Source organism: Equus asinus, chromosome 24 (assembly GCF_041296235.1).
Source record: "Equus asinus isolate D_3611 breed Donkey chromosome 24, EquAss-T2T_v2, whole genome shotgun sequence".
Classification (NCBI taxonomy): Eukaryota; Metazoa; Chordata; class Mammalia; order Perissodactyla; family Equidae; genus Equus; species Equus asinus.
The window spans coordinates 45,345,950-45,359,631 of NC_091813.1; the positions used below are offsets into that span (position 1 = coordinate 45,345,950).

The window sequence follows — 13,682 nt, forward strand, 5'->3', positions numbered from 1 at the left end:
GCCTGGGGTTTGTGGGTTCGGATCCAGGATGTGGACTTACACACAGCTCAATAAGCCATGCTGTGGTGACATCCCACATACAAAATAAAGGAAGATTGTCACAGATGTTAGTTCAGGAACAATCTTCCTCACCAAAAAAACAAAACGAAAAAACAGAAAGGGAAAGAATGGGAAACATGCGATTGCTATTTGTATTAGCAGTGATCAAATTCCATTAGGCAAGAATGGTGAAAGCGCCCTGCACCCTGCTCGGTTAGTGGAGTAAGGCCCTTGGGTGGCCATCTGGAAGGACTCCCTTGTCCATGAAGCCTGGTCGGTTCTGGGAAGAAGACAGCAGCAACAAAGTTTTAAAATCTCTAACTCATCACATAAAACAGAACAACTGGTAGCAAAACCAAATACTCATAGACCACATTTACCTCAAAACTGCATGATAAAGTACCCACACAAATCTCCAGATATAAGCAGTGATGGAGGTCAACCACCAACAGCCACAAGACCTGCATGGTGTCAGTGTTTGTACAGAGGAAGAAGTGGGGAGGAAACAGCAGGGTGTCTGATGGACCCAGGGACAGGAGAACTCCAGAAGAGCTAACAGGAATACGCTAGAAAGCACTGTGGGCCAATTCGAGCACAGCCGCTGCACCTGGGTGGGGTTTTACCTAGTTTAGGACCAGGTGAGTGCGGGGGGTTCTGGGTGAGGTCTGGAAGGAGCTGAGGCAGTCTGGGCTGCACAAGCTCTTGAAACCGAACAGCCAAAGCTCCTTTCCAGAACAGGGGACCCATCTGAGGGGAAATTGCTGACTGTGGAGCAGGACAGTTGAGCAGGACAATGGCAATTGACATGGAGAGAGAAAGTCCAGATAAAAGCGAGGAAAAGGAAGAGGTATAGGGGCTAGCCCAATGGTGCAGCGGTTAAGTGCATACTTTCCGCCTCTCAGCAGCCCCAGGTTCTCCAGTTCAGATCCTGGGTGCAGACATGGCACCACTTGGCAAGCCATGCTGTGGTAGGCGTCCCATGTATAAAGGAGAGGAAGATGGGCACGGATATTAGCTCAGGGCCAGTCTTCCTCAGCAAAAAGAGGAGAACTGGCAACAGTTAGCTCAGGGCTAATCTTCCTCAAAAAAAAAAAAAAGGAAGAGGTACGGGAAATCTCAGAAAGCAAGCCACCATAGCTTTGAACGCTTCATGAAATCAACAGAAGAGGGAGTTCTGGCAAGTTAGTCACTTCCTTCTGAAGGTTCAGGAAAAGTAATTTTACATAATGAGCAACAGAAATGTATCAAGGTCCAATCTCATATAAAGTTATTAGAATAACAAAAAAGGACGGAGCAGAATAACGTCCCTACAGATGATGAAATCGTGCCAGAAAGACAAGTCAATACAAGGGGTCAAAACTGAAGCATCCTATTTCGAAATGAACTTAAAATACAAAACTTTAAAATTTGACAAGAAATGAAGAAAAACATAAGATTTGAGACAGTGTCAAATATTGGCAATAGGCAAAGAGGACTTAGCATGGATAACAGAAATCTTGAAGAAGAAAAATAAATCAAGATAACATAAAAAAATACTAAAAACTGTAATGCCAAAAAAAAATTTCTGAAATAAAAAACTTCATATTGAAAGAGCACACTGCATACCTGAAACAGTGCCCCAGAATGATGCAGTATAGTAATTTAACTGGGCTTTAAAGAAAAAAAATCCTAAACAAAAAAGACGAAAGTGACTTTTAAGGGAAAATCATTAGATTATCATCAGACTTTTTGGATGAGACACTTTATGTCAGAAAAAAAAATGAAGTAATATACTTAGGACTCTCAAGGAAAGAAAATGTGAGCCAAGGATATCATTTTCCAATGCTTTAAGTATAAAAGCAGAGACAAACTGTTAACAAATAAGAACTCAAGGAGTATTGTCCCCATGAGCCCTTCTTGTGGAATGTGGTGGAGAATGAGCTTCAGACAATCAAAATGACTAGAGAGACATTGACATAAAGACCTGTGTGAATTGTAAATGTCTTGTTACTTACGGAGCTAAGATGAAGGTTGAAAGGGAGACAGCATAGTATGTTATGGCCATGTGCTCAAACAATGTGAATATAGTACAACTCTGAAAAAATTGGGAAGATAATGGTGCAAAATAAAAAAAAGTGCAAAAATAAAGTGCTTTCAGTAATCATATTGATGGTGGCAGTATTAGCATCGTTACTCTGACTCTGATGTGTGTTCATTATGGGATAAACCAAGTGAATAATCAGGGGCTATTCTAATTCTGTCATCCTATTTGTCCTTGAGAAGCAGGTTTCTCCTCAGCATGGAATACACGTGCACACATAAACATGTATGCACATGCATGCACACATACAGTGGCCCAATAACCATGAGAATCCTCGGTGCCCATGTTGTGGTCTTGGAATACAAGTTCCCCATTAACAGGAAGCAGAGCTTCTGGAAGAAGTAGCTGACCCCAGGTCTGTGTCAGAAATGCACAAAATGAACCTGGAACATCTTGTCAATCCAGTTAGCAGGAAAGCTATCAAAGATTAACTAGGGTCATATCAAGAGGACTCAAGAGTGAACTTAAGGAGGTTCACACTGGAACAAAGGTAGGACAATCTGAACTTCAGTCAGAATAATAATTGCAGTGGAATGGAGCTCATCAAATACGTTTAAATCCATGAGTTTGTGATGATTGTCTTTAAAAAATCTTGTCACTTTAAAAGGATAATATAAAATCATTTCTTTACCTGGAAAACTGGTAAATAAAGGGAAGGAATCAAGCTTATGACACTTTGAATCATAAGTATCGTACCACTGAGTAACCAAATAAGAGATGAGGGAAAGCATCTTTTTAAAAAAGTGTTACAACTAATAAATGAAGAAGAAATAAGGTAATTAGTGTTTGGCAATCCCCAGTGAATTAATGGATCTAGGCATTGAGCATCAGTGGCTGTTAATATCAAAAAAGATAAACAACTGGACTCTGTGGCCCTCCTATGAAACAGCACACCACCACATACAGTCTTGCCAAAGCGACTGCAACAAATTCTCACCAGCCTCTGGATGCAATTGCTGACTTGCAGGAAACATAAAGAACAGAGGAACATTTTGAACTACATTTTGAATGTGCAATCAGCAAAATCCAGGCTGAGAGAAACTCTACAACGTGAATTGTTCAGCGGTTAAATTGTAAGGAGAAGAAAGGAGAGAGAATCTGTATATTAAGAGGCATATCACGCTTTTGAAAACGGGCAAGATTAAACTATAATCCAGGGATGCACATTTGAATGAAAAAGTCTTTTTTAAAAAGTGCAAGGAAGAGATTACTATGGAAATCAGAATAATGGCTACTTATGAGGGGAGAGGGGTTGTGATTGGGGTGAGGTGCATGGAAGGGGCTTCTGGGATGGCTGCCAAACTTTCTGCTCCTTAAGCTGGGTGCTGTTCACCTTGTAATAATTCTACGTGTTTGTTTTGTGTGGTTTTCTGCATCTGAGTTTTATTTTACAATAAGAAGGTGAAAAGCATCAATAGATCTTTAGATCAGTAGTTTTTCCATGATAACTATTGGGTGAGCATTGATGGTTTTTATATTTAATTGACATACATGTATGGTGGTGATGTAATGGCATTTTAACCAGAAACTTTACTCTGACAAGCTTGTAGCAGCCTCTAAAGGCGTTAATAAAAAGTCACATTATAGGAGCAAGGTGTTCCAACTCTATCTAACAGATAGTAAATGTTACAATATGTTACCTCAATTTATTGGCCCCATTTCCCCAAATGCTCGTCAACTATACTTTTGTTCCAGTATCTGCACAATAGAAGGGACATTGTAAAAGTGAGTTCACATGGACTCGTTTGAAGTACATCACTTTGTAGGGAGGGTTGAAATAGATATAGATGGCCCTTTCCTCAGCCTTGTGTTTAAAGAATACATATATAATATATTAGTGTACATAAGCCTAAATGTATGTTATATGTAAATATTGTATCTGTATACATAACATATGTGCGTGTGTGCACACATGCCTCTGCTGTTTTTTCATCTGCTCAGTCTGATGAAAAATGACAAATGAGTCTTCAAAAGATAGAGTTTAGCAGCCTTAGGCATTACAAACGCATAAATTTTTTGAGACATATGAAGGTCATTGTGTTCTATAAATAATTGTGCTGTGTTGTTGACGTTGCTTAGGCTTAGGCATAAAATCCTCAACTTTTGCCAGACCGCCGTGCCCTTCTGGTTGGCCTGTCATTGACATGGCTTCCTAACTGGTTGAAGGCAGGTTGAAGTTGAGGGCTTTGCAGTCCTCCTTCTCTCTCCATAACCAAAATGCCACCTACTGCTCTCCTATCAAAATCTTTAAAGACCTGGTCTACTCTAAGGAGTTGAGATTCCCTGTTGCTCTGCCTTTCAAGGGCTCTGTATACAGACAGAGCAGCCTACATCCCTGGTCTGCAAGGTTAGACATTTTGTGTTCCATCATCACAGATTGTACTCTTCGCTTCCTTCTCATCACCCCTTTTGCTCCTTCTAATGGTGGATTGTTTAGAGACTGGCATTATTATCATCTTCTCTTTAATGAATCTTAACCTGCCTGTGAAATTTCCAACCTCCCTTTCAGCGTCTCTGCTGGAGGACAGTCCAATCGTCCCATTATAACAGCAGCTATTAAAAGGATTTGGAAATGTTTGGGGGGCGGCCCCATGGCATAGTGGTTAAGTTGGCGCACTCTGCTTTGGCAGCGCAGGGTTCATGGGTCCAGATCCTGGGTATGACCAGTCATCAAGCCATGCTGAGGCAGCATCCTACTTACAAAAAAACAAAATAGAGAAAGTTTGTTAGCTCAGCGACAATCTTCCTCAAGCAAAAAGAGGAAGATTGGCAACAGATGTTAGCTCAGGGCCAATCTTTGTCATAAAAGAAAAAAAAAGGGTGGGGGTTTGGAAATGTTTGGATTTGAAGGAATCAGATTTGTTCACTACTCTGTGTTGTGTTCATTAGCTCTCAATGGATCATGTATTAGATTCACAGTATTTTATGTGTATAATATAGACTTGCTGCCTTTTAGCAAGAATAAAAAGGAAATTAATTTATTCTTTACCTTGCTGACGTTTAGAATGTCATCAGCAGTGAATAACATGGTTTAATTTCCCAATACGTAGATAAGTGCTTGCTCCTCAAGCCTGCACCTTTGCTCTGTGATATTGTATTTATCTACCACTGACACGTGAAAGTACCCTAGGGGGCGAGGCAGCGAATATTACTGGGTGCTCGCCCACATTTCCAACACTGAAACTGGCTGACAGGGTAGCCTGCTTTCTAAGATCCCAGAATGTAGGGGTGTATTCTGCCTTTTGTTTTGTTTTGTTAGAGGTGATTTGAAGATTGACACATTCCTCTTGATTTCGCCCATTTGGTAAATTTGTTCATCTCTGTGGGTCACTGTTTTCTCACCTCTAGAGGGGGATAAGAACTCCCCCGACCAGCTCCCCCTTGTTTTCTGAGCCGCTTTGATAGCTCTACCCCCTGGAAAGCGCTCCAGCTTCCTCTCAGTTTCCTTGTCTATCCTCCGGTTATCTCAGGAAGGGAACTTAAGAGCGGTCTTCTGTTGGGAACGCCTAGCTTCCCTATCGTCTGCAGTAATCCAGATCACACTGAATTCGGGTTCTGACTTTAAAAACCCAAGGTAAAACCTTATTCCTTAACCAGATGTCATTCATTCATTCGGTGAATAATTATTGAGCACTTAGTCTATGCTAGGCACTCTTCTGGGCATTGGAGATAAAGAGGTGATCAAAATGGAGTTCACATCCTTGTAAGTATATAAACATGTAAGTGAAAGATCAGATAGTGATAAATGCTATGCAGAGACATATTATATTAGGATAATGGGCTTAGAAAGACATAAAATTACCCAGAATTTCTGATGAATAAAATAGCAGGAAAGAGATTCTAAAACAGTCTGTCCGATAGAACTTCCATGATGATGGAAATGTTCTGTATCTACACTATCTAATCCAGTGGCCATTAGCTGCATGTGGCTATCAAGCACTTGAAATGTGGCCAGTGCTACTGAGGAATGAATTTTTAAATTTTAATTAATTTAAATATAAATTTAAATGGCCACTGTGACTAATGGCTACCATATTGGACAAGTGCAGTTTGAGAGCTACATTTTGGACTCAGGTGTCTATATTTATGCACAGAGTGTGAGTGATATGCAGCATTATCTTGGTTTTTTAACATGAAGAAGCAAACGCATTCTCACCGTATCATCTATTCTTAGATTCATGACTAGGCTTCAGTGTCTGAGTACTTCGTTGGAAAGATACAAGCAACCTCATAAGGGGGCTAAGGAGAAGAATGGACGGTCACAAACAATGTTAGGGTGGCATCCGCAACTGAGGGCCAGAGGTCTGAGCAACATTAAAGGCCAGAAAGAGAGGGAATCATCATGGCGCAGTGTACCACAGGCCCCTCTGCCAGTTAGGTGATGAGGGCTATTATTTCCTAATAGAAATTACAAAACCAGCAGAAAGGCACATAGAATAATAATCAAGGGCTAGTGCTATTAAACCCTTAATAATAGCACTACTTAGCAAAACTAGCTAAGGTTTTGCTGCACTGAGACCAGAGCATCTGATCAATTTTGGACCTGCCCTAATTATAGTTTTCTCCCAGGAAGTAGAGGAAGTAATGAGAGAAAAGACCTAATGATGACCGTCATCTTCAAATAAGGGCGTTGGTCAAGGTCTTCTGTAAAGCCCTTTTTAGCTATAATGTTCTTTTGATTCTGTGACTCAGTCATGACCAACCATCATTTGGTGACATTAAAACAGTCACCTTGGGAAAAATCTTCGAGTTTGTGATAGCTGCAGAAGGGACCGCCTGGATGGGAAATATATTCTGTGACTAGAACCATTACCAAATTTTCTGCAAATGCCAAATGGGGTTTGATGTGTGTCAAAATGCTAATCATGGACAAAGCATGGGATTTTAACATGTAGAAAAGTATCACTTATATAAAATTATTGAAGTTATACAAATATCATCTAGTTTTGCTATCACCAAGCATAAATCATCATGACTTTACTAAATTCAGAAGACATTCCAATGTGACCAATTTAATATTTTCTTAAACCAACATATGTTTACTGGGGACTCAATAAGTGTTAGTCAAAAAAAAAGCCTCAACAGGAATTAAACTTTATAAAAGGGACTCAAACAGGGGCTGGCCTGCTGGCATAGCAGTTAAGTTCACACACTCTGCTTCAGCAGCCTGGGGTTCGCCAGTTCAGATCCCAGGTGCAGACCTGCACATTGCTCGTCAAGCCATGCTGTGGTAGGTGTCCCACATATAGAGTAGAGGAAGATGGGCATGGATGTTAGCTCAGGGCCAGTCTTCCTCAGCAGAAAAGAGAAGGGTTGGTGGCAGGCATTAGCTCAGGGTTAATCTTCCTAAAAAAAAAAAAAAGAGGGGAGACTCAAACATTAGTTCTGCATCCAAGTGTAAGATATAGTTATTGTCAGATATGGTCATGTAGTAACCAAGCAAGTAATACTACGTTTAAAAAAAGAGCATAAAAAGGGGCCGGCCTGGTGGCGTAGGGGTAAAGTTCACGTGCTTCACTTTGCAGGCCCAGGGTTCTCAGGATTGGGTCCCAGGTGTAGACCTACACACCGCTCATCATACTATGCTGTGGCAGCATCCCAATGTCAAAGCAAATAATGCATAAACAATCCATAAATCAACATCGGGGTGAGTTTATTATGGGCCAGATCTGAGGACTAACCCAGGGCCTTCCTTCCCTGAGGAAGGAGGGGCACCAAAGAAGTGGGGTGTACAGAGTGGTTGTATACCCTCAAAGAGCATGTATCACATAGGATTGGAATATCCCTTTTACAGCAGTCACGAGATTGCCCAGCCGGCACAGCATAGCTATTCACACAGCAGGTAGCAGATCTGTTGTCTCGAGCTGGGTGGTCACAGGGGGGGCTCAGCAATCAATTCCTAGCCTAAGGAGAGATGCTTATCCTTAAGGAAATGCCACTGTGGGAGAAGTTGCGTCCTTGTTTTAATGGCATTTGTTCTTGTCTTTGGGACATAGTAAATGCTTTTAAGCTTTTTAATGCTTTAGCAGATATACAATGCATGCTCAGTGGCCACATCAGGCCCTTTTGGAAAAAGAAAGTCAGGCCGAATTAGTTTTACACCAAATGTCTTCCTCATATACTCCAATAGATCCTATTGCTTGCCATTTATTTATCACCACATACAAAAAATGAAGATCGGCACAGATGTTAGCTCAGGGCCAGTCTTCCTCACCAAAAAAAAAGAAAACCCCCAAAACAAAAAGATGCATAAAAGGTCACCAATAAGCATTTTCTTTAAAAACATGCAATATGTCAAATGAATTTCTGCCTGAAGTGTTTCTCTTCTGTGAATGGGAGCTGCAATTAAGGCTAAGTGTTGTCAACCCTCGGTGTTTGAGTGCACTGAGCAATAGAGGTTAAGCAGCCCATAAATGAACTGGCAAATAAATTATTCTAAATAAGACCGTAACATTCCTTGACAGGAAATACCGAGGCCTCCTTGAAGATGGAACTAGGTTTTGTAGATAAAAAGAAATGAACCTGCAAATTTGTAATTATAATATTTTATCTCCAGAAAGACTCCTAGCATTTGAATTTGGGGCAAGAGGTCTTATCCCTTTGCAGGATGTGAGGAGAAGCTGGAAGAAAAAAACACTCCCTCTGTTTATGGCCAGGAGAGAAATGTGAAACTGTTCTTTCCAGCATGAAAGCACAATAATAAGCCAGCTCTCTCTCGTGGAATGAGTAAAAGACAATAGTCTCACAATTTCCACATCATTTAGTATTTAAATACTGGTCTTTTCATCCCCAAACAGATGCCATCTAAGCTAATAAAAAGACTATTCCATGGAAGTGTTACTGGGTTTCCCTCCGTCTCCTTCCAGTGCCGTCGGCCGGGATGCTAACCAGCAGCCCCTGCTGAGGGTCCTGGAAGCTTTTGTATTTCCTTCCCACTTTGGAAATGTGTCAGCCAACGAGGAAATCAAAAGTGTCTCCTCATTAGGAGATGTGTGCTGAATCTGATATTGCTGCTCATGTCTTTACAATTGGATGTTGAGTTAGGCTTTCTCCATGTGGGGTTAGTGGTAGTATATCATTTAAAAAGAAAGTTCATGTTTATAAATGTGCAATGCTGCTGATTGACCATAAATAAGATCTTATTTAGCGTTTTAGATACATTTTGTTCTCCTTAGACCAAACGTTCTCAAACTTTAGTGCGTATCCAGTCACCTGGGGGACTTGTTAAACATCTTTGCTGGGCACCCCCCGCAGTCCCTATTCAGCAGGTCTAGAGCGGGGCCTGAGAATGTATAGTTCTAACCAGTGCCCAGGTGATGCTGATGCTGCTGGTCTGGGGACCACACTTGGAGAACCGCTGCCTTGGGACTCTGATGTGTTCACTGTGACTGGTGTCTTGATGTCTGAGAAGAATGAGGAAACAAAGGTTTCTTTGTGAATCCGTTTCTTCCTTCTCCTTTTTCTGATCATGCCAACAATATTGGGTATGTCTTAAGTTTCTTTCTGGCCCAACTCTGGTAATAATCATTTTAACATTACAGTTTTGTTATTTAGAATAGACTTTGATCTAGAAGAATAGAAAGAACAAAGGGGATAGTTGGTGCGTTTCTGACTGCCTGCTTTGTTTTGACACCATAGTGAGGTGGTGGTGGTGGAGCCCTAAACCCACCTGCTACTCCATCTGATGCCGTTTGAGGCTGACGTTTGGCATTTCACATTTAGAGTGTTTGTAATCGTTTCCCATTACTCCATGTGGCAGTGAAGCAGTTTACCAAGAACTAGGGTGAGGACTCCTGAATGATTTACTGCTGAGAAACCTGAGACACTGGGTGGAAGTGGCTGGTCTATGGCCCCATTCATGGCTGTCCCGGTCCTACATCATTGGGCAGTTGCTGGGCCCTTGTCCTGTTACTTCCCACAGCCTGCCCACCTGTGTATTCAGCTGAGACCTCTGAAGGATAAAACAGTGACTTGGTGACGTGGCCTCTCTTTCTTAGTCACATTGAGGTTTAGTTCCCAGATGGTATCTTCCTACATCCGTTGGATGTCTGGTGTGTTTCCTGTCAGAGAGTTGTTCATTAATGCACCCAGGGTTCTGGGCAAAGGACTGGCTTCAAAGGCAGGACAGAAACCATTAGTTCCATTTTAAAATTGACCTTAAATGTCTCATCTGTAAAATGGAGGCTATAATCTCTTGTGCTTTCTGCCTCCATGATGGGCGTGAAAATTAAGTAAGATAACATACGTAAAAGGGATTTGAGAGGGGAAGAGAGGAGACAGGTGTAGATGGTGTGGTTCAGGAGGAGCTTCTGTGGCCCGCTCTTTGATGACAATCTCTAAAAACACTAATGGAGACGCCCTCATAAAGGTTCAGGTTAAAATCATTGACCCTGAATGTTATCAGCCATCAAAGAATTCAAGCATCTCACTGTGAATTATGTAAATGACTATAGAGTTGCTATATCTTTGTAAGGAAAATCGAGAAGAAAAGTTCCTATTTTAGTCATCCTAACCATTCACTATTATGATCCGTTAGCCACAGACGTCGGACTAACTGTAACTTTTATATTTTGAAAAAAAGCTCTGCTGTCAGGCTGGCCTACAAATTGAGATTCAGACATCTCAGGATTCTTTCACCTTGTCTTTAATTTTTTTAACTTTGAGTAAATTGTTTTGTGCTTTTTTGTCTGTTTACTTAAATATATCCTTATTTAAGGATAGAGTGCTTTGAAAAAAATGGGAGTATTTCATAAACCTTACACTAAATTTGAGTTGAAATATGTTACCCTGAGGTGAAAACAGTTGAGGTTGGCTTCCAGAAAGAATGTTCCACCTCCAGCTATATTTTATTTTAATCGATTTAATGCAGAGTCTCCAGCTATGGCAGGATGTGTTAGCATTCTAGATAAAGGAAAGTACAGTGAGCTGCCTTGGACTGTTTTCTGGGAGAGTAAGAAAGACCCACATTTAACAGTGACACATCCCATGAGGATGGAGGGTGTTACTGGACAACTCCTGTCTTCCCTTGTGTGTCTCCATTTCCTGATGTCCCTCAAAATATTGACATTCCGAGTTCAGACCTAGCTGGGTCTGAGGTCCGATTCTGCTTCTGACTGCAGGCAGTCTGCTCCAGCTCCCGGGTCCGAGGTGACCAAACAGCCAGGCATCCAGGATGCCTTCCTGACTCCTGGGATAATGCGCAGGAGCAAGGCTAGGTTCCAGCCCAGCAGAATAGATTCTCCAGATCTTCTCTCTCTGTGTTCTGTTGGTGCCCTGGTGTGGAGAACTACCCTCCACCTCGCAGGGCCAGCCCTGGGCCATGTGGTAGAGTGTGTGGTTGTCGTACCCATAGTCCCTCACAGTCCTTTTCAGTTTACCCCCCCCCCCCCATCAGTGGCTCTTGACCTTCCATGCACACTCCACACACTTACTCACTCTGCATCACACCTGACTTGGTTGACTCATCCTTTTGAGGGCCTGCCTCCAGCTAAGGATGTAATAACTAAATAGGTACTCAATCTTCGATGAATAGAGGGTGTGTCAGACACCGAGCTGCATTTTGACAAGGCCTTTCTGGAGACACCCCCTTCCCCAAGGAGTGGATGAGGAATTTCCAGCACCGTGGCAGGCTGAGTAGGGTGGGAATGGAGAGATATTTTTGAATAGAGAGATTCTTGGGTGCTTTTCAAATCAACCCACAAAGGAAGGAAGGTGCCTATTGCAGATCCACGATCCCTCATCCAAAGCCTGAGGCCAGATGTGTTTCTGAATTCAGAATTTGGGGATGTTAGCATAAGAAGATGGTACATACACCTTATAATAACATCCCGAGCATGATCTGAGGCCTTGTCTGATAATTAAACACATTAATATTCACATGAAGTGGGATCATTATTGTCCGTTCAGTTTAGGATGTGCCACCAAATGAGTTTCAATTGGGTCAGGTTTTACTGGCAAAGCAGCGTTTGGTTGTTACAGCTTTTAGGATTTCAGAATTACAGATAAGGAATTCCGCACCTGTAATTGTTGACAATGATTCACATTTTGGGGACACATATAGTGTGCCAGGCACTTTGCTAAGTGGACACTTTACACATATAAACTCGTTTACTCTTCAGCATGTGAGGTAGGAATTGTTAGGCTCCCCCACTTCACTGATTCCTGCTAAATCTTCCTTAAAAAAAAACAATTGATAACTGTTAGAACTAGTAAGCAAATTCAGTAAAGTTGCAGGATACAAAATCAAGATACAAAAAAATGATTGAGCACCTGCCATGTGCCAAGGAGCAAAAAGTCTGTAGAGGCCACACCTAAAGTTACTCCAGTCGTGTGAAGGAGGCAGGCGGGTGCACAGACGTGGGTGTGCCCCGGGCTGCAGGAACAGAGGAAGGGTGCCCACCCGGGCTGCAGTTCAGGAAAGGCTCCCTGAGCAGGGGCTGCTCCAGCTCTGTCCTCCAGGCAGAGGAGGAAACCAGCGAGAGGGGCAAGGAGAGGTCACTGCAGCCACTTGTTACTCCTAAGCCCTGGCGTTCAAGGTCGGCAGTGCTCGAACACTTTGAGACCACAGCTGCCTGTGGTCCTTCCCCTTATCTTCTTTCAAGTAGCCCTCTCTTCTCTTCTCTTTCATAGAACACCCATCTCAGCTTTCTCACAAGACAACATCTATGAAGTTCAGCCTCCAAGAGTGGACAGAAAATCTACAGAGATCTTCCAAGCCCATATCCAGGCCGGTCAAGGTATCACGCAGCCCCTCGGGAAAGAAGACACTTCCATGTACCGAGAATACATCAGAAACCGCTACCTGTGAAGGAAGAGCAGGTCCCCATGGTGGCCCTGAGGAGGACCAACAAAGTCAGTTTGCTTGCGCTGTAATCTGTTTTGTCTCATTTTAAAAAGATAATTTCCTGTCAGTCCTTTACATCTGAAGGTTTTCCCTCTTTTTGTAACTGGCAAATTACAAATTATAAGTAATAAAGAAATGACTGACTATTTTCCTGTCATTGCCTTTGTTTTATTTTAGAAATACTTTCTTTAGGAATGTGGTCAATATAGTATCAAAACATCACATTAAGAAAATAACTTAACAGGTATTTATTGAGCACCTCCTGTGGGCCCAGCACTGTGTGGGGTCTGGGAGCATCTCAGTAAGCAAAACAGGCCAAAAAATTCCTCTCTTATGTAAAATGAAGTCAGAGTATTTTTCTTCATAGTTAACATAATTTTTTTTTAATTTATTCTGATTTTTTTGTTAACTTTGTGTTTTGATCAAAAATTTATTACTTTGAAAGCCTGTGCTCCTAGGAAGTAAACACTGAAATATTTATGGATAAAAGAACAAGATGTCAACAAAGTGCTTTCCAAGGTTTAGGGGAAAAGAACAAACGGAGCAAAGTATTAGTAATTGGTAAATCTGGGAAAAAATAAAGAGGAGTTCTTTGAGCTATTCTTATAATTTTTCTATAAATATGAAATTATATCAAAATAAAACAAAAACTTGTTAGTCTGCGTAACTTTAGTGGTGTGCAATCGTGTTACATGATTTGACATGTCTGGTTAGGGTTGA

At 41.7% G+C, this 13,682-nt stretch overlaps 1 protein-coding gene across 3 annotated transcripts in view; it reads left to right on the forward strand.

Moving 5' to 3' along the window:
• FIG4 (FIG4 phosphoinositide 5-phosphatase) overlaps positions 1–13,106 on the forward strand; it is a 116,015-nt gene extending 102,909 nt beyond the window's left edge. For all 3 annotated transcript variants that reach the window (XM_014839023.3, XM_070496754.1, XM_070496755.1), the window contains one exon: positions 12,749–13,106. In XM_014839023.3, coding sequence (XP_014694509.3) covers positions 12,749–12,926 — 178 coding nt within the window. In that variant the 3' untranslated portion in view covers positions 12,927–13,106. The remainder of the gene's footprint in view (positions 1–12,748) is intronic.
• The last annotated feature ends 576 nt before the right edge of the window (positions 13,107–13,682 follow it).